At 37.0% G+C, this 22,719-nt stretch overlaps 1 protein-coding gene across 5 annotated transcripts in view; it reads right to left on the bottom strand.

Annotated features, from left to right (window-relative positions):
* Positions 1–22,719, bottom strand: part of elf2b (E74-like factor 2b (ets domain transcription factor)) — a 30,173-nt gene that overhangs the window by 6,688 nt on the left and 766 nt on the right. The window contains exons 1-3 of one of the 5 annotated variants that reach the window (XM_067441978.1): positions 20,322–20,489; positions 10,671–10,791; positions 3,490–3,700 (exon numbers count right to left, since the gene is read on the bottom strand). In XM_067441978.1, coding sequence (XP_067298079.1) covers positions 3,490–3,700; positions 10,671–10,745 — 286 coding nt within the window. In that variant the 5' untranslated portion in view covers positions 10,746–10,791; positions 20,322–20,489. Of the gene's footprint in view, positions 1–1,020; positions 1,166–3,489; positions 3,701–10,670; positions 10,792–11,981; positions 12,191–12,499; positions 12,901–20,321; positions 20,490–22,719 lie in introns of those variants that run through there. The other 4 variants (XM_067441977.1, XM_067441976.1, XM_067441975.1 and 1 more) reach the window with 4 other exon arrangements.

The raw sequence follows: 22,719 nt of genomic DNA, 5'->3' as shown, positions 1-22,719 counted from the left end.
TCTGATTGGGCGATACTCTAATCAACGCCCCAAGAAACAGACAAGACGATTGGTCAGGTGTAGGATTTCGAACGCGGGGCGAATGCTATTGGATGACAAGTGCTGTCACTCATCGTTTAGACAGCCCAGTGGAATAACAATGCTTCCGCCATCAAATTAGCTCTAATATCTGAACATTCACATTTAAAGAAGTGAAAATATCCACTCGACACTTTTACAGCAGCACAATACATGTCAGAAAAAAAGTGGTGTGCAAAGAAATAATCTAGCGTTAAATGTTGCCCACGGTGCTTAACATTCAGCGCTAAATTGAGCGACCACGTTTGGATAACGGGACATCTGCGACATGAAGCAAACGTGTCTTATTACTTAAACGCAATGTTTTTGCAAACATCTTAACATTAGATAGAAATTAAAACGTAGTTGTAATGTAGTTGCTCCCCGTGTATGTTTCCCTCCGATATCATCATTCCTTTGAAGATGAGGCATTAAAATAAGCCGATCGTAAAACGTAAAGCTCCCAAGACGCTTTTTTAACAAGAAAACAATTCACTCAACAGATTGACAACAATTCACATTTTAGTAGGCTGTATATAACAGTTCAAAATAAAACTCAGTGCCCTTCCGACTCCAGACAGCGTGGCAAAGACGTAGGAAAGACAACATCTCTCCCACTTCCTGGTTTCAGAGCAGCGCACCACCTCCAGAGAAACCCGTTATTTTAGCACACTCCACATTTAAAACGCCCTCAGCGCCTTGCAAACTAAACACTGTGCACGCTGCCCCACGCATAACACAGCATGCACACCTTCACGCTACTTTTCAACACTCCAAGAAAGCAGATAAGAAAATTAGGCAACGCCATGCAGGTTGCCAACCAAGGTGATCACTTCCTGAAATGCCCTCCATTACTTTAGAGCACAACTTCGCGGATCTCAGCGCTGTGGCGCGAGCGCTGCTCTTCTGCGCCCCAAACAAACCCACGCTGGCGAGGTAAAACACGCGCTTTGGTCTTTTTACCTGCTCGGATAAGTAGATCGAGCTGGTTAGCGGGTCCCTCATGCAGCGACGTCGCCATGTTTCGTCCAGAGGTGCAGAATCACATTGACTCGCATTGAAAGCGTTTAGAGACGCACGACTCGCAGATCACTCCGCCTCCACAGGAAATCTCCACAAACTCAACAGCGCGCACAGATCCTTCCGCGCCAAACACAGGAAATCCTCCGCGCGCTCTGGGTTACGTTAGATTTACGTCAACAACGGAGAAAAGGATTGAACAAGTATTCGTTTACAAAAAAACTACTTATTCAATCTTTTAAAAATAGAGTATAGAAATTAAACAAAAGCACATACGTGTTGTCCAATACAATAAATAGGCTATAACATTATCCCCAAAGTGAATCAAATCAGTGAAAATAATACTCATGAATATGACCTTAGGCGTTTCCATGTCATTTTTAGCGTCGTACTTTATTCTTATCTAGAGGGACATTCTCTATACATGTTCTTAAACATCTTCCTATTGTATTTAAATCCCTTTCAATTGTGATCGAGACATAGGCCTATATAAATAATTGAAAATAACGGTTCTGAACAGACACGAATATGAGTTTCTTTTTCCATTTCCGTGGCATTTTGTATTTTATTCTTAACATTCTATTTCGGATATACAACTGTGATCTTAAAGTCCCAAAATATCTCTGAACGAATAATATGAGTGTTTTGATGTCACGTGACATAAGGATTATAAACAGTTAAGTACTGACATGAAAATGACAGGTGATTAAGTATTACAGTACGTTTTATTATAATACTTGCAATAAGTGTATTATGGTGTGAGGAATTGCTATTTTCTGCACAGAACTTCAAAGAATGTCCACAAGAGGGCAGTAGAGACCCATTACATGACAGGACCTTGGCAAAGATCTATATAAAACAGGATTTTATACATCATTTACTCAACCTCATGTTGCTCCAAACACGTATAGCTTGCTTCTTCCATCAAACACAAAATAAGATACTAGGAAGAATCCCCATTCACATTAATTTTCCCATACAATAAAAAAGTGAATGAGGCTGTCAGTTCATTCAGCTTTTGAGATCCATAAACAAATTAACCTACTAGAAGTTGGACAACGTAAGGGTGAACAAATGATGACAAGTTTCATTTAGGGTGAACTGTCCCTTTAAATTGGCAATCTGTTAGATCAGTAAAATATAATTCTGTAACAGAAATAGGTTGTATGAGTAGCCGTGTGTTTGAATGCTAGTAACTAATCAATTCAAGAAAGCTATCTTTGCCACAGGTTTGATTTTATAGCAAAATCATGCGTATGTGGTTAACCTCTGAAATAATGCATCACTAAATAGCCCACAAATCTCAGCCCATAGGGATGGCATGCATTCTATATACTACATATAATAAACAAGAGTCAGCATGCACAAAAAAACGGGAGACCTAAGCACTAACATAACCGTTATACACTCTCCCCATGCCTAAAACTGCAGCATTTAATGTGCATCAATAATAAGTCCACCTCATGATGTATTTTGATTGAGGGAATAAAATGCAAAATACAGTCAGATGGTTTTCAAACGGTGGCTCCACAAAGTCTCACTGCCAACAGCAAATGCTGGATATCACAGGATTCAAACTATTTTAACATGCAATCACTAGAACAGAGAGCATTTTGCTCAAGTGAACAAAAGCATGTTAAGTAACAGTGGTAGCTGTGATACGTATTGTGGAAAAGGTTGTTTCAGCTATTTTAATGGGAATTTCATAGTTTTGAACAGCTAGTTGACAAATTATGAACAGACACAACTATATTAATAGCTAATTATTCTATATTTTTACTTGTTATTCACTTTTTTGGTATTTTTTCCCTTTGTTGCACTTTGAGATTCTTCAGAATGAAAAGTGCATTACAAATAAAATCTATTATTATTATTAATTACAACTGCGCTTTTGTATTGAAATGTGTCTTATTATACAGGTCTTATTATAAAAAAAGTGTCTTATTATAGACTTTTAGGCATGTGATCAGCCTAGGACAAAAAAGAAAAACATTCACAACAGCAATAGTAATTTATGTATAAATGATTAATAAATGATTATTATAATTAAATCATATTTAGCAATTTGAAAAATGTTATTTAATTAATAATTAAATAAAATAAAAAATTTAAAGATTCCAGTATCATGATAAATCATATAAATGCATTACTGTTTAAAATTGCAACCCTGCTAAATAAAACAAGTGCAAAATTAATATGCATCATAATTTTACAGAACAATAGTACAGACCTATGACGATTGAGGATTTATGTTTAGAGTGCATTCATTAAAAATAGTGTAAGTGTGTCCATAAAGTGTTGCTGAAGCATGAAAGATTGTATATCTTTGATTTTCCTGGTCAGGTGTGCTCATGGTTGACTGATAATCAGCCAAGAAAGACTGAAGGGTTGTTATGTTGGAAGTGTTCTCACCTGTCTCCAGCACTTCCGTCTCCACCTCCTGCTCCTCGGCCACCCCCTGCATCAGGTAAGTCTCATCATCGTACACAAGCACCTGAGCGGCGAAGCCCTGCTCCAACCGCGCACCGGGCACTGGCTCCACGATCACCGCAGGGTACTCCAACTCGGCCTCTTCTTCCACCTCTCCCTCCATTTCTCCCTCAACCTCATACACACCCTCCTCCTAGACGGAGAACAAAGGTTTCATGATCAAGAGGAACCCAGAAAACTAAACATTCTAAAAATGAATTTCTAAGTACTTTACAGCAATACTTGAAATCTTTATCTGTTAAAGTTTTCTGCATTATAATGAACAAGAATTTTGACAGTTCTACAAAACTGTAAAATGACATTCTTACTAAGAAGGAGAACTATATTAGTAGTGGTCGATCGGATAAATTGTATTTATTTTTTAAAGCCGATGGCATATATATATATATATATATATGGGGGGGCATGTTTTTGTGTAATATGAGGACACAAATGTGTATAATGACATGGGTATGACATAGGTATTACAAGGAAAGTGTGAAATATGAGGACATTGGCCATTTCCCCACTTTTCAAAAGGCTTACAAATCATACAGGATGAGTTTTTTTGAGAAAGTAAAATGCAGAAGGTTTCCAGTGATGGGTAGGTTTAGGGGTAGGGGCAGTGTAAGAAGATAGAAAATACGGTTTGTACAGTATAAAAACCATTACGCCTATGGAATGTCCACACATTTCACAAAAACAAGTGTGTGTGTGTGTGTGTGTGTGTGTGTGTGTGTGTGTATATATAAATATACATGTACATAAACAATATGCGTGACCATTCTGTCCTTTTAACACATTCCTGCTTCTGGTTTGTTTGCATGTCTTTGGTCCATATTTTATTCATAGATCATTTGAACCACACCACATATTGGCCAACGATGATGATGATACTTTTTTTTTTTTTTTTAAAGAAGAAAAACAGGGCAAGCTGCAGTGTCTGCTGCTTTTAACGCTTAAGCTCTTTCTGGAAGTGATTCCAATGATAATGTTCCGTGTCGTTCTAGCTGTGGTGTGGACTTCCCAATTTAGAATGATTTAAACTTTATAATTATAGTTATCACTAAAGTTATCATGCTTAGTGTAACACATTCCTTAACAGGAAAAGTTGGTATTACCAACAATTAACTTTTTAAAACACTTAAAGTCCACATTAATTTAAAATTGATGCAATTATTTACTTTGTCAGTGCACAGTAGTGTTGTTACTGTTCACTAAAACTGAAACTATAAAAGGTAACTGAAATAAAAGAAAAAACTACCTGAAACAAAATAGTCTAGTGGTGAACAATTCATTTGTGCAAGTTTCTCTACATAATATTTAGTTAAAATCTGAACATTTGAAAAGGAATGGTGTTCCTTCTTTAATAATAAAGAAATGGCGAGGTGCGTTAAAGAGAGAAAAAAATTCTCTCATTCATTATTCCATTTAAAAGATATGTCATGTCACAATACTGAACTGAAGTTGGAAAAAGGCTGAGTAATCTGGTGCACACCACAACTTTTCATTTATTTGCTGTGCCTCAACTCTACTCTTAGTAAGTTACTCAAGACGTTACTGCTTCATCTCATTGATCATCTGGGGCCGTATTCACGGAACATTTTCTCTTATCCCCTAAGAGTTCTTCTAAATGGCTAGATTTTAAGTTCTCTTAAAATCTAGTCACAAAACAGCTGAGAGAAACTTTTACTAAGGGATAGAGAGAAGTCTTAAGCTAAGAGTAAGGGCGGGGTTGACCTCGCTGCTATGGATGATGTCATAACGCTTGCTAACTATGACCACAGTGATTGGCTGATAGGGGAGGAGTCTCTGTCAGTGATTTTATTATAGAAATATTTTGTATCATGTTGCCTTATTCAAATCAAAAATGTAAAAAGTAGGCTAAGTGTCACTAATTAAACTAGTATATGTTCAGCTATTGTCAGCCTCTTACATGTCTTCATCTCGAGAGATTGCAGAATTCAAAACGAAAATTATGTTTAATAAACAAAATGTGTGAGGAGCACGTTCAAACGGTCTATCTAATCAGCGCGAGAGGAGGTACACACAGCTGAGAGCCGACTCACCTAGACACCACCACAGTTTCCTGCACCCCTCCGCCACCCCGTTACTCACTCTCGGCCTGTGATACGAGAACTCTGGGTTTGGGCTCTGAGCCCTCGATCGTTTTGGACAGTACGTCAAATACGCTTGTATTGTTTTACTCCATTACATCATTTGTAAGTGTGAACTCATAAAAACAACTACCACTAATCTGACTTTTTAATTATTATTAAAGATACATTTATTATGTACATTTATCTATTGCCTCAATGTTGTATAGTGTCTTCGGGCGGATTGCAGCAACAGGTCTTAGTGACTTAGGAGTTCTCTTAACTACTCCTTGCGTTTCATGGATTTAGGAGCTAGTTTAAGTGCTACAATGCTTTGTGAAATACTCATAGCAAAAATGTAGGAGTCCTAAAATTAGGAGTGAGACACCCATTATTTTTAAGTTCCTCCTAAACTGGCAAGTTAGGAGCTAGCCTTAGATGTTTTGTAAATACTGCCCCTGATCTAGAACATCTGGCAAGCTCTAATCTGAGTGGCTGATCTTTGGTAAATTCTTGCCAGAATAAACTACAAATTAGACAAACCTCATGCCAGTAAGACTATGACTGCAAGACTATGGCAAGCTTGACTCCTGCAGAATGTGTAATGCCAGTCAAGGATATTGGACCTTGCTATATTTGAGTGCAATATACATCAGACGAGTGGTCTGTAGATGGCAGAATATCAGCAACTTAAAATTCCCTCTGTGGTCAAATTTATTCCTTAAAACTCACCTTTGCCTTTGATTACCAAAATTACACATTTAAATGTTTTTTTTTTTTTTCCTGTAAAAAATACAATTAAAATAAATAATAATAGTAATAATATATTCTTCTTCAAATAGCTTGAGGGCATGTTTACACTTGGCATGTTTGGTTTGATTAAAACCACCCCTGGTGCGATTCCTTATTTAGTGTGGGTCATTTGAAGAAGCGTAAACGCTGCCACCCGAACACTGGTGCGCACCAAACAAGCAGACTCAGTCCCCTTCCAAACGAACTCCGGCACGGTTCAAATGATATATTAATGAAACGCAGACCAGACATGTAAACAAATCAAAAACCCTAAAAAGAACAGAATGGCCACGCATATTTTTCTTCTCATTATAGTTCCTCAGAATGCGTCTCCTTGCAGCAGGTGTGTGTGTGTGTGTGTGTGTGTGTGTGTGTGTGTGTGTGTGTGTGTGTGAGTGGAGTGAGTGGAGTGAGTGGAGTGAGTGGAGTGAGTGGAGTGAGTGGAGTGAGTGGAGTGAGTGAGAGAGAGAGAGAGAGAGAGAGAGAGAGAGAGAGAGGGAGAGAGAGAGAGAGAGACTAGTTAATTCTCATTATTATTGTTTGAGACAATATATTGTTAGTAGTAACATCTAAGTGCAAGTTCAGCAAAGATATAATTTAACTCGTCTTAAACTCTGACTGAGCGCTTGATTTTATTTTATTTTTTACTATTTCCATTAATCTCAATGGATGGTTTTTGACACACCATTAAACACTAGAGTAAAGGCGCCTGACTCGCTGTCACTTAGCTGAGAGTGCTCAGTGTTTCTCTCACACACGCAAAGAGAGAGAGCACGATAACAAATCACAGAATTTACGTGCTACATGTAAAGCCAGGGCCACACCAAGCTGACGGTCGGGCAATGTCGAGCCATTTTCATTTCTCGGGGTGTTACACACCACTGACTCTAGGCGCAGTCTGTTTTTTTGACCAATTCAACCTGTAGAATTGGCATTGGGTCGTCGGTGATAGAAAGAACTAATGAAAGAGTCAGCGCACGCGAAAGTGAAAGCAAGTCAAACCTGAAAAGATAGAAGACTTATAATTTTACATCATCTTACCTGAGCAACACAGCTTGAATATTGTGCTACTTTGTTTTAGGGCTGGGAATTTTTGCTAATTTCTCATTTCGATCATTGATAGGTCTAAAAAAAACGAGTATTTCAGTACTCGTGGGCCATCATGGAGACATGGAAAAACTTTTAAGACTGTTAGGAAAATTAATATTAAAATACAAACATGACATGTCTATGAAAACATGAACATATGACTGGGGGGGAAAAAACTGCTAGATAATGATGCATAAATGTCTTTGAAAAAGAAAAATCTAAAAACAAAATAACCATCTCAAATAACTCAGTCAATAATATCAGGCATTGTATTTGAGCTGAAACGGTGAATATGCCACCCTGCAGAGCTTTGCTAGCGGATTAATAAACTCCAATCCAAACACACCCTATATAGATTAATCAGGAATGTAACCATTTTACAACTTGCATCAGTACAAAAGGACATGAATGTGTGCATGTGAACTTGGCCGTGCTAGTTTTTTACAGGCTAAGGTTTGAAAGGGAAACTCATTTTGAATGTGCTCTTCCCTTAACAACAACGCCGATACACCGGGAACTAAAGAACAGAGATTTTACAACACTGTTACAATCGTGTTCTCATTATAATGCTGTACATGACAGATTGGCGCAGCACAATTTTATTTTTCACAATCAAAGTGATTAGACATTACTGCGCATTTTAGAATCCATAATGAGAAACAACTTTATATAAAACATAGGTCTACTGTTAAAAAACGAGAACAAAATAACACCTTAGCATTATTATCATCATCAATGATTTTGAAAAAGAAATAGCCTATCTAAAAACAGTCTCAAATAAACCAGAGTCACTAATGTTGGGCATTATTTGAGCTGAAACTGAAGAGAATAAACACCAGTTGGTAACAGCAGCGCATATTCAATTCATAATCAAAACCTTAATCAATATATCTTCCAATATTATTCCATATATATCATACATATATTATTATAATGATTCTTTCCTGTTATTATTTTGCTTAAAAGAACCACTGATTGTTTCTTGTTTTCTAAAGTGTGTATTTGGTCTCTGAGGAGTGATTGAGGGTCTGACCTAGAGATGTGTGATGTTTCACTTAACACTTGATAGCAACAAGGTGTCGTGTGTTTGGATTTTGGAGGTATCACACACCCCTAACATGCCAGGAGTGAAGAAACATTTTTGCTCACTAGCCCGGCTTCCAGATATGAAATATGGATTTGTCTTTCATTTAATTTATCATATTTTCTATTACCTTTTACTGAAACGCTAAAGAATCAAGATGAATATTGCCTGTACTAATGTATGTACCTCTCACTGAGATAAAGCACATGTTATCAGTTTGTTTTAGGGAACATTCTAGTTAGAACTGGAGCTTAATCAGCTCCAACCTTGGAGAGACTGTGTATCTTTGCATGTGCGCAATATTATGTGTTACAGATGAGTGTACAATGGAAATCCTAAGAGATGAGTGGACTTGTTGTTCTGTGCAAGCTGGCGCCTGCTCCAGACCTGGAAGGTCACTACGGGCCTGATTCCTGGGTGAAAGTGTCCAAAAGGGACACGTCTATGGACACGGGCATCTGATAAACTGACAGTGTGTGGAAATTTACCATGACTGTAAAAAACATTTCTGAGCCAATCAGAATCATTCAACTTGCAGTAATGATGTGGATAGACCTTGAAAACAGTATAGTTGTTTGGTAGTGTTAATTTCGTCAGACGAGACGAGACGAAATATGTTCGTCAAGTAAATCTCATAGCAAATTTGTAAAGTTTTAATATGAAATTCAAACAATAAATATAATTTGTGCATACTAATGTGGCATAACAGTTAAAGCCAGAGCCATTGAATAACAACATGCGTTCATCTCCCGGCGGCGCGCGTGTTTACGGCGACACTGATTATTTTGAGTGGCTTGTCAGTCTTGCTCTCTGTCTGATGGCGGGCGTTCGTCTCAGTATAACTTATTTCGTAAGTTATGAAGATAATGTTGGAATAATGACACAGTGTATATTGCTGCGCCTGACAGAAGATTTTTTTTTTTCTGAGATGATTATTACACTTTACAGAAATAACTATCTTACATAATACTGTCCTGGTGGCCGTTAAGAGTTGCTATAGCTACAGTTAACACATTCAGCTGCTGGTGAAAACAGCGTTGACATTTTTGATGCGGCAGACAAACTGCATGTGACAAAATGATTGCGATTGAAAGTCATCACATGTAAACACCAGATCGGTTTAGATAACTTCTCATGTAAACAATCCACTAAATCTTTCAATCGGTACAAAAAAATGTCATCATTTTTTGTTCATTTTTGCGGTCGCGCAAAAATGATTACTGTCCGTCACTGACTTGGAGGAGCAGTCGCGCGCAGTCCTACATCACCGGACTAATTTGCCTAATCTTCACGGAACTTTAGATCGCGGTGGAAATGCAGACAGTTGCAGGTCTGGGGGGGAGAAAAGTTCCTGTAAAAAAGTTCCTGGTACAAACTGTTCCAGGTAATTTTGGTGGAAACGGGGCTTAAATAAATCGACTTTTAAATCAGTACTCTACTGTCAAACTGTAACTTTACTGTACAAAGTAAAACAACATATTTACACGCTACCCAGTTCAGTTCGAGATTCAAGAAGCTGTCATTGTAAAATCACTGCCATGACGGATGATATAGTGTGTTATGTAGATGTGCTAGCTGTACAGTGAAACAGCCAATCAGAGCAGAGCTCAACATTAATATTCATGAGTCATGATCCTTCCAAATAAGGCAAAAACGGAGCATTACATAATACATTATATAATAAAGCTACAAAGGTTATTCAGCCTCAATGAGTGATTTTCTCTAGTTCTTCTGTTGTTTGACAAACAGCGGCAGGTTTACAGTATTTAGCCGTCTGTCACTTTAAGACATAATGCATGGATGTGCATGTCTCGCTGTATGTGTCAGATAGCAGACAGCGCAAGACTGCAAGGAATCATAAGTAACGGTCGTCCCCAGTAACCTTTTCACAATGTTGAAGTAACCCATTAAAATCTTTCAGATATTGCGTGTCGTTGCGATATGCATATTGCGATATTTACATTTGCGATATTTCTATATATTGCACAGCAACTTGATTTTCACCACAGGGGTATTTTAGCAGCAAATATGCTTAAAAAATGTTGTAGATGTAAAATTCTTACCGGTAAATGGTCGTCCACTGCAGTGACATACTCCACCACTGTTCCTCCACTGTCTACAAGCACCACAGACGTCATGACTCATACCCCACACTCTGCTGACCCCCTGTGGCAAACTCCAGGACTGCAGTTGGACAGCAAGACAAGAGACAAAACACACAAGGTGAAAAAATTATCATTGGTTCTGCAAAGAAACAAAATTTTTCCAAACATTCATGAACCTCATGTGCAGAGCCAAAGCGACAGCACTCTCCTGCTCTTTCAGTCTGGTTCAACAGGAAACTCACTCTTGGTAAGTAACAGAACACCAAAACAGGAAGCCTGTCTGTGAAACACTGACACCATGGCAACAGCCAACATGCTTTTGTTTGTGGAGCTGAAAGGAAAACTATTAGCCTACAGCTGCAAAAATGCTCCCAGATTAAACATCCTTCTCAACGCATCTTCGTAAAAGGAAGGGAGAGAAACAAGAAGCATCAGCGGCTGAATTATTGAGTGACTTTGCTACTGCTCTCCAGACAGATTAAGTGACAGAGTGACGCAATAAAACGGCAACACGCACATGCTCAGACCGTCGAAAACAAAAAGGATAGTTCAGCTAAAAATGCAAATTCTGTCATTATTAACTCACTCATGTTTTTCCAAATCTGTATGACTATTTTATCCAATGAACAAAATATGGTCTCGCCATTCTTTTCAATAGAATAATAATGAAAGGGGCAAATGATGTAAAGCTCCAAAACTGACTCACAAAAGCACCATAAAAGTATATTCCATATGACTAGCTATATTACCATTACAGTTACTGAAAATGAAATGGCCTAAAATGCCATTTCCGGTTTTCAGAAAAAGAAACCATTACTTGAACATCTCTCTCCGCAGGAAATAGCAGAACACACATGAAATCTCATGCAATACCAAAAAGTCAATATATGCATAATTACATACACAGCATCGTTTTTAAAATGTTACATTAAAGAGCTTCGATGTCATAAATAATGGCAACTAAACATAAAAACTAATTAAATTGTTCCAAGTATCCATTTTTAGCCAAGATGTTTCATTTCATCACAACACAAGTCTTGCGTGCTATATTCCAACTCTTCTGGAGTCATACCCAAATAACTAAGTTATTTACAACATGCGTGTAGTGGGTACTGGGTATCTATTGCATTGCCAGCCGCATGGACTACTTTTATGGTTTTTATTATTTTCTATCATCTTTGGAGATCCAACAAAGTCTGCCTCGCAATTTGTTCCATTATATGAAGATATGAGCCAGCCAGACAGAGTAAAGGAAAGAATTGAACTTACATCGCATAACATGTCTTCATGGCACGGATGTTTGCTTTTCCTCCCATTAATCGCAAAGAGTAAATAAAGAACACCATAGTGACAGACACAGAAGATTGTTAAAGTGATCTAATAAATTCCCTGTCCAATTGCCACAGCAACGCAGTCACAAGGTCTGCGCACGGGCGAAGAGGGGTGTGGCAACTAAATGTGACACACACATACTTCCTCTCAGATGCATCTGGATCATGTTATCTGCAAATCAGAAAATGACAAGTTTCTTTCAGCTTCCCCATTAGAGCCTTCCCCATAACTGCTGTTAAAGAACACGTTTTGTTTCAAGCTCATAAAATAATCTAAAGAAATGATATAATAAAATTCCTGCATAGCCTATAATCAATCACTCATCATCATCTACAATTTCTGGCTGAACAGCTTCATGAGCATATGATTACTTGGAGGGCATGTTTCAATTCAATACAAGCCATGTTATTAGATAGCATCAAGGAAGTTCAAGCAGTAATTCATCTGTTTCCAACCTATTGTTCCTGGTGCAGCCGTGGAATTCCACAGTGTTCCTTTTCCATTCCAAGACAAATTCCCATTTCCTAGGACACATTCTAAAACGCTCCTGGTCCACTTCAGCAATCGCTTCTTGTCCTTGCAAAATCTCCAAATTCCAACAAACTGACTCGACAGAAGACAGCCACTTTCCCCACAGCACCATCAGGGAAAGAGTGAGTAAGGACCTGATGAGAGAAGTGCACGTAGTCTGCACCATAGTGTTTGGCACACTATTGCTTTTGTTTCCAGTTGTCCTTCACACCTGTTTCTCTATGCCTACATTCTTTAACGGCGCTGTATCTTTCTTTTCTCAATCGTTCACTGCTCACATCAAGGGTGAGGCAGCATTTGTAAGTTCGACTCAGCATTCTGTGAGGCAGGATCACATGGTCGGAGCTTTCCGAACAAGCATCACATGACCAGGGCACAACGCTGCTTTTGTGTCCTCAACAGACTCACCAGTGATGCAACGTCCCACCTTTAGAAACACACACACACACGCAGTGAACGCCAAAATCCAGCCTCCGCCCAACAGTCCTCCAGATGCAACAAATTATTTCTCAATGAGAAACTCGCCTCAGCCTTTAGTCAAAACACATCACCTAAATTACAAAAAAAAAAAACTTGTTTTTACTAGATCCAGCTCAACTCTCTAGGCATATAGCTTCCTTTCATGGAACACAAGAGGAGATCTTTTAAACAATGTTTATGCTACTCTTAACCTTCAAAATAAAGGCATACAATGACAAACTGAAGTCTTTCAAACTATAAAAGTATGACTGCACTCCATTCAGAGTTCTCTATAAAGTCCTCTAAAAAAGTAATTTTTGTAGCCTAGAAACCCTAGCGGTAGCAAATTTAATTTGCAGCGTTGTTGTCTAGCAACTCTCCATAGATTTGTGAGCTCGAAAAACCAAACTCTGGTCAGGCCAATCACATCGTGTATAGAGTCGTTGGACGGACTTCACATAATGAGGGCCGAGTTGCGGGGGTTCCACTGCTTGTAAACAAAGAAGCTGTAGAACAGCGGTCTTTCGAATCGGCTTTGGCCCCGACTTCTGGAAGATTTGGAGTCAAGATTTTCTTTGAGAAAAGAACAAAGAACAGAAATGAAATCATTCATAAGAAGGGAAGATGTGTTCGTAGTTTTGCCAAACGGATACGGCGAAAGTTTAATCTATCAACGAGCTCCGCTTATCCCACCCCTCGGATTGAGCCCTGTCAATGGTGAGTTCCCAGAACAAACATCTTAATTTGGGTCTGGCTTGTCAGGCTAACATTTTTGAAAAGCCAAACATGTCAGTCTCTGAGTAACATGTTTATTTAACCCACAAAAAAAAAAAAAAATTCATAAAATAAGTATAATGAACCAGGCAAAAGAACATTCGTCTCCAGCTCATTTCATAATTACCCAAAAATCAAACACAGTTCACCCCTCACACACACATTATCTCATTTGTAAAAAAACATAGGCTGGCTGTCAGTTGGAATATTAAAACTAAAAACATGAAAGTAACACTCATGGGCATCAATCACTTCATTGAATGCTTGCTGGCTAAGGGGCTGTAACAAGACAGTTGTTTGATTAACATTAATGATACAGACAACAGCAGGTTCATTAGGCTGCTGTCACTTTAAAGGTTTATTTCACCCAAAAATGAAAATTGCCATTAATTACTAACCCTTTCCAAACCTGTAAGACCCTTATTCATCTTTAGAACACAAATTAGGATATTTTTGATTAAATTCTTTCTGACCCCACAAAGACTGCAACATTACCACCACTTTAAAGGCCCAGAAAGGTAGGAAAGACAGCGTTAAAATAGTCAACATGACTACAGTGGTTCACAAAATGATATGAAGCAACGGAAATACTTTGTATGTGCAAAAATAAATAAAATAATGGCTTTATTCAATCATTTCTCCTACACTGTTCACATTACAGCGCTTCCGGGTTCTACATCAGAACGCTAGCTCTTTATTGGCCGACGCAGTTCACGTGAGCACCACATGACGAAGTAATGCTGTAATGCTGATGAAGGAACTGGCAACATCATGTAAGTGTAACTACGATAGACAACCAAAAACCAAAGTCTCAATATCGCCCATCCCTATAATTGCATACTAAAGAGAATAAACAATCTAATTGACAAACTTCGCTGTGTTAGTGAAAACATTCAACATGTTGGTTTTGATTTTTTTATGCAGGCATAACTACTCTAGATATTACTTTATTTTCTCTTCCTGACTGATCTTTTGGCAAAATTTTGGCAATAGATGTACAGTTAAATGAGCCATATTGAGATGAGTCTCTGTAATCATCCGATGTGACACTCATATGCTGATGTAATATATATATATATATATATATATATATATATATATATATATAAACTTGACAGGTGATTTTCATAAAATGTAGTTTGAACATCTTAGTTGTGATGAAGATGAAGTCAATTAGGCTTATTTTCCAACAAAAGATGATACGTTTTTGCAATTATTTTTGCAAAAATAGCAATTTTACTAAAGTTGACAGTTCCATTCTTTTCATATAACGACTCAGAGCACAGAATCGCACACAAAAGTGCAGATGGCAAACAGGGGAAACTGTGCATGAGTCAGTGGGGGTCAAATATTTGAGCCAAACACAAAGCAAATGTTGACTGACCTTGCAAAATTGGTTCACAAAGCAGACAAATTTCCCTGCATTCAAGCACAGCTATTTGGTGCCTAAAGATGATAATGGCAGGTTATGTTCAGGGAATTGTCACATTGCCTCCCAGTCCACCACAGCAGTGCACAGAATGCATTGCAGTCATCTGTTAAGGTGTGCGAGCTCAAGTTAAACAACAGCAAATTAAAAAATGACTCACTTCCTTTTTATGTTTTTTCACCATAGTGAACACAAACAGAGTTATATTAATAAATCACGCTAGCAGATGTAGATGAATTCATGCTTTGTTTTTACACAGTGGCGAAGCTACAGGTGGGCACTTTGAATTGTGGCCCACCCTAAACATAGTCGGTAATTTTGCTAAAAGATGTATGAAATAATTGAAATAATTATAATAACATCATATCACACCATCACTTTATTTATTTAGTTAAAAGAATAATTAAATGCAGTTTTCCATTGTCAAGTGTGGTCAATCACCTCTCCCTATAATAGGTGCATTTTACATGCGTATCAAATTTAAACATTGATTTGTCAGGTTCTGTTAGTCCCGCCCAGGATGTAATGGTAAGATTTGCACGTTTATGGATGGAATGTGGAGTAGAATTTGAAAATTGTTAAGAAAATCAGTCGATACTTTACAACCCTCTATGCACACCTTGGCAACATAATCACCATTGGCTAACATTTTTTTTTTGTTTACTCGCCAGACTGATATACTACTTCATTTATATAAGTGCCGTCAAATTGATCAATTGAGATTAACCAAAATAAAAATAAAAACTTAATATATGTGTATAATGTGTATATAAATAACCACATATGTATATATTAAAGACATGTTTTTATATTATATGTAAAATATTTATATTTATATATATTATAAATTATTATATAATATATACAGTATATACATGCAAATATTTCTTAAATCTATACGTGTGTATTCAAATATACATAATAATTATACACACACACACACACACACACACACACACACACAGCCTATATTATGTAAACAAACTTTTATATAATCGCAATTAAACACACACGAATGCATATTTGGTGGTGCTTAAGATATTGTTGGTCATTCAGTGTTTCTGTAACAAATGATGATAGCAATAGATTATATTAATTATATAAATAAGATGATAATACTCCTACTAATTCTACTTAGTAATAACAATATACAACACACTAAAGACTGATGAGCTGCTGGGTTCATGAATCAAAATCACATTGCCTGCATTTGCTAAAACTGATTTGCTGAGATCAAAGACAGAGCAAAACTGTTTTTCAGAGTGTTTAGCGAGTGAAAATATATTTGTCCTAAACTTATTCTTAGCCTCTAACATTTATTAATTAGACAATGGCTAATGATAGATATTATTTAGTCGCCTAGAGTGAAGATTTACTTGCATATGCGAGTGATTTACTCGTATTGTAGAGGGTTGCTTTAAAAGCTTAATTTGGATTTATTTTTGGATACTGCTGCAAGAAACCAAGCCACGAAACCGCTCAATTCCCTCAACGCACAATAACAGACAGTTGAATATGATGAGATCATCCCAGTGTTTAACCAGAAGTCCTGTCTTCTCAAAGTAATATTGCATGTACACTCTTTTAATAAGAAAGATAAGGTTCTATTGGCGCTACGTATTTGGTACTCTTAAAAGGTTATATACAGTATAGTTGAGTATACTCCAAAGACCCTTTTATGCTAAAAGGGTTCTAAAATGACAAGAAAGAACCCTTTTGGCACTTAAAAAGAGTTATATATAGAACACTGAGAAAAAAAAGAAAAAAAAAGAAATCAAAGAAAAAAAAATGCATTTATTATCTTAGCAAAAACTCACTTAATTTTGATTTATTTTTTCCCAAAAGAAGACAATTACTTTTGCTTGTCTAATAAATACGTCTTGTTTTAAGAATGTTTAGATGTTTGGACTAGAAACAAGACAAAAATACTAAGTAAGAAAAGCATTTTTTGCAGTGAACTTTTTAGGGGTTCCAACTACGTAGCACCGATAGAACCTTTTAAGGTTCTATAACCTATTCTTCTTGCAAAGGTAAGCACAAATATTTATAGTATAGTTAAAATATTTCAAACATTGTCACTGTCTTGCAGATACATCTCAATTTCATCTTTTTTCCATAAATCATTACTATTTGTCATTCATTCATTCAAGTTCATTCTTATTTGCGCTTTTGTAACTTTTAACTTGAAACTGCAGTGCGTTTATTTCTGATAATTTAGCATGCTGTTTAACGAATTTTAACAAACAATTATTGCTCGATACAGATACTGATATTTGTCACGCCCTCTTATTTGAAATTGTCATGTTTTAAATCCGTAAAAAAATATTTAAAAAACGGGAAAAAAATATTACATTAACTAGGGCTGTTTCGAATGCCATTTTTTGAGCTTCGAAGCTTAGGTGGCAATCAATATCGAATATTCGAAGCTTCGGTGGGTGGGGCTAAATATATAATAATAGTGTCGGTTTGCATTTGTATCATCTTTCACGACTTCACGTTTCACTCTTCGGCATCATAAATGTGTTGCGGCAGACCCAGTGGAGTGCAGTGTTGCATTTGGTGCAATATGATCAGGTGGCACACATTCTTTAAATATTAATAAACATTTAATATTCTTTTAAATAGAACAGTTTCCGGTACGCATTACACGGGCAGGTTTATGCTCCGAAAACGGACAGTGCACAAGTGATACAAAACACAAAGTCTGCTGAGAGCAAGAACTTTAATAAGGTATTAATAACGAACCTTTCTTTAAAACAAATGAATCCCAAAACAGAAATTAAATTAGTAACACACAGTGATTTCAACGAACTGTAATAAATAGATAACAGGGTAGCATGCTTATAAACAGTTGCATAAGAATAAATGAATTGTTTTTAAAATGACACAAAATGTAATATCTATTACAATTAGTTTTATTCTATATAAGGGATTTATTTTGTCTTATTCTGACTTTTTGTTAATTTAAATCTTAAAAATGTGCGATGCTTTTATTGAAAGCATGTTGCGGTGTTTTTTTTAATTTATTATTATTATTTCAAGCATGAGTGAGAATGAGCCCGCGACAGAAGTCACGTGTTGAAAAAAAAAAACGAATATTCGAATCTCAAAACTGAAAATCGAATGCCACCTCACCGAACGAATATTTGAATATTCGATTATTCTAGTACAGCCCTAACATTAACTTAGTTTATTGCTGCATTAGCAAATCATGAAGTGACTGAAGATGCATTAATGTCTTTATATTGAGGTGGCAGAGGCTGAAAAACACCACCAGTTTCAGTGTGGTGTGTGTGTGTGTGTGTGTGTGTGTGTGTGTGTGTGTGTGTGTGTGTGTGTGTGTGTGTGTGTGTGTGTGTGTGTGTGTGAGAGAGAGGTAGGGTAAAAGGGTTTGGTTCCTTGCCACTGTCGCCTTTGGCTTGGCTTGCTCAGTTGGGGATATTCACAGAGACAGAGAAACATGCAGGATTCATATTTAAAATTATTTTTGCGGCTTAATATTCAAAGGCACCAATATATCGCAATTTGATTTAAGTGTACTGACCAACGTTTTATTTATTCATCAAAACCAATTCTGTGCCATTCTGCATTATGCAGTAAATTCCGTTTTTATGACTGCATTCTGTCTGCGTTGTCTGCATCGCGGAAATGAATCCTTAAGAAAGTTTAGTCCAAGAGTATTGAGCGATTTGTTTGTTGGACTTTTGTTGTTTGATTAACATTAAAACGCAGACAACAGAAAAGCAGGAATATTATTACAGTATAATCTTGGATTATGCAGCAGACATACAGCTCAGTGCCTTCATGCAGTACTAAATCATCTGTTTGTTATATCTGTTTTTTTCCTGCTATAGCCGATATGCTGATGGATGTAAATTGATCAAAAATCGGCCTATCGGCAGCTGATACATCGGTGCATCCCTTTTCATACTCTATATCCTTTGCCCACCCTGTTTTAAGAAGGAAAATGACTGAAAATGTCTGGCCTCGCCCCTGTCACTGTGGGCTTTGTTTGTTTTTTTTCAACAGATCTAAAATAATTTAGATAAGCCATTAGCAATCATGGCTTGACTACATTAATACATTTAGAAAACCTAGCTACGGCGCGCTCACTTCTTTATTCCTTGTGTTTTTATTTTTACATTTGATAAGGCCTATATGTTGCCTACCTGAAAATCTAGTTTAGAAAATAATTGTTTTTCACATGCATGTTTATTCTGTTATAATTATGTATGCATATTATGTACTGTACTATTATACAGTACCAGTCAAAAGTTTGGACACACCAAACTTAAGACTTGTACTGTACTATAATATACATATAAAGAATATGTTCAGAAAAGCTTTTAACTGTTATGTGTTGGTATTTTTTGTTATTAATTTTTTTGTTATTTTTTTCCCTTTGTAGCACTTTGAGATTCTTCAGAATGAAAAGTGCATTATAAATAAAATCTATTATTATTACAATATACCTCGATATCAGACTTTTTAACTCCCTAACATCGAAAAACAAAAAACTAAATTTGTTGGACTCTAGTAAGTATTGTTGGCAGAACTTAAATCAAGTTAAAACATGCCCATAAACTAAAAAAGTAACTTTAAAACAAGGAAATTGATACAAGATGATCAGTCACTATTCAGAGAACAGTTAAATCAGTAATAAAGAAATGGAACAACTGTAAAGCTACGATGGCAACTCTGAGGGAGCAAAGGCTTCACATGAAATAATTCTGCTTCCAAAGAGCACTGAACCACACCCTGCTTATTGATCTCCGAGCATCTGGAAAAGCAGGGAAACCCAGTTTAATCGCGTCTTCATTTAGGTCAACATGAAATCTAAATGTTTAACCTATTTAATTGCTTTACACCTGATCTTGGTCTTTTCAGAGCATGCAGTCAATTTTTGTTGAGTTTATTATTTACGTTGCTTCCATGACAACATAATATGTAATCTGCTTTGCCTATTTGCATTTAAACATCATCCAATGATAAAGTCCAAATCAGTTTACTGGAACACTGAGATGTGGGTTGCAGGAAAAAAACAAAAACATTTAAATTCAATGAAAGCATGAACAGAAACTCACCCTACTCATGGGGATTCAATCTGAAACCCTGCAAACGACCGCACAGGACATAATCCATCGCGTTTATGCTCCACCCTCAAATTAACTAATCTCCCCAAACTTTGACCTGTCCTTGCATGCTCATTTGTCTCAATAACCAATCTTTCATTGGCTTTAAGAAAATGCATCATCATATTTTAATATGCAAGCAGACATGTTGGAGATATAATTCCTAATGGAGCAAAATAGCTCAAAGGCCTGTAACTTTCAAAGGCATTATCGGTTGAAATCAGCAACTGCTGATTAGATAGACCAAAGTCCGCTGTTGTTGACTTCCCTCCACTCTCAGCAGTCTAAATTAAAGGCAGAATGCGTCATATTTTTTGATTAAAATATCCAAAAATCACTAGAACAATGTTGTTAACTTGTGCACGTTATTCCAAATGTTTCCAAGAATGTTTAAATCCAGAGAAATAAGCTATTTTAATTTTGCCTATCAGTGACATCATACACTCGTTACCCTCGATTTATTTTGTAGAAACCATGGAAACAACAGAGACGCTTAATATAGCATGTGTTTTATTAGACAGGTGAGCAACTGTTTGGATTTATTCATTGGTAGAAAATGAATCAGTTAGCTCAACACAGTTACTGTTTAAATTTTGTTTTTTTTTATTTACCAGGCCTAATATTGATCCAGCTTACTACACTGTGCAACAAGTGTCTCATAGCAGATGAGTGAACGCAAAGATTAGCATTATAACATGACTTTCAACACACTCAAATGTATGAAATATATTAAAAGAGCATTGCGTTACCCCACACACACACAAGCCCCTTTCACACTGCACGTCGTACCCACAATATTCCCGGAGCATTGCCGGGTCGCCTTCTGTGTGAAAGCAACCACGTCCCGGGATTGATTACCGAATTCGACCCGGGTCGGGGACCTAGTAATATTGCGGGATTCGACCCGGGACGAGCGCTGTGTGAATAAAAGCCGAAACGTGTACGTAGTTATCGTGCGACTCCTAGAGCTTGTTTTTTCAATAATACAACCCTGCAGTGCCAGAAGAGCTCGTCGGTGTTTTAAACGCAGAGAGTGTTCGTATACAAAAGAAACTAAAATTAAACAAGCAGAAATGTGCGCAAACTGGACACAAGTCGAGACCACGGAGCTCCTTACTATCCGCGCTGAAGCTGAGATCGCTCGCCATTATACGTCACATCAGGATGTCACGAGTCAACTCGACCGGGACTGTTACAGGATGTGTGTGAAAGCGCACATATTACGGTATTTTGCTGGCAGTGAGAATGGACCAAATCTAGCGGCCCGGGAACAAATGCCGGGTCACATTATCCGTGTATTTGCCGGAATCGCAGTGTGAAAGGGGCTACAGACACACAGACACACACACACACAAAAGCGGTCATCTGCAGCATAATAAAAGCTCCGCAAAATACAGGCGTCATGTGCCTTTGTTCTGAATAAATAACCTCTAGCGAAGAAAAAAAAAAGAATCGGATTTCAACAAAAATATCTTCATTTGTGTTCCCAAGATGAACGGAGGTCTTACGGGTGTCGAACGACATTAGGGTAAGTAACTAAGAGAATTTTCATTTTTGGGTGAACTAACCCTTTAAGGGTTTTAAATGCCACAACTATAATCATACTCATGCTAAGGACCCCCATCTTAAATAAAATGTAAAGATATCTATTGTTTATTGTATAAAAACCCAAATTATACTGTGAAAAAATTACTATACTATTATTTTTAAAAATATGTTACTAGTTCAATATTTTCCCTACTCATATCACTGCTGTTGTTATTAATTTATTAATTTGTTTTAATCAAATATTTATTCATTAAATTTTTATTTTTATATTTATTTAGGTGTCTAACACTTTTTCTGAAAACATTTTTACACACACCCCAAATAGTCCCCAGACCTATATTAAATGAGAGAGAGAGAGAGAGAGAGAGAGAGAGAGAGAGAGAGAGAGAGAGAGAGAGAGAGAGAGGAGAGAGAGAGAGAGAGAGAGAGAGAGAGAGAGAGAGAGAGAGAGAGAGAGAGAGAGAGAGAGAGAGAGGAGAGAGAGAGAGAAGAGAGAGATGCCCTTGCCAAATAGAATCCATCAAACCTTAGAGGTATGCATTTCATTGCAAGTTACATTCAAGCGAATACAATCTTGACATTTACCATGAGAGTGCTGGTAAATGTAGTGTTTACAACAGTGACTACAACAAAGCCCTAATCCTACTGTACTCTCTCCAAATAAGTGGGCGTTGCAATATAAATACTGAAGGAAATACCACAAACCAATGTTATCTCAGTTCCTTAAAAGGAAAGACATCATTTATAGTAGTCATGTGCTCTTTAAAGGAATAAAAACAGCTTTCTTTGAGCATAAACCTTG

Source organism: Pseudorasbora parva, chromosome 4 (assembly GCF_024679245.1).
Source record: "Pseudorasbora parva isolate DD20220531a chromosome 4, ASM2467924v1, whole genome shotgun sequence".
NCBI lineage: Eukaryota > Metazoa > Chordata > Actinopteri > Cypriniformes > Gobionidae > Pseudorasbora > Pseudorasbora parva.
This window is presented reverse-complemented; position numbering and strand designations above follow the sequence as displayed.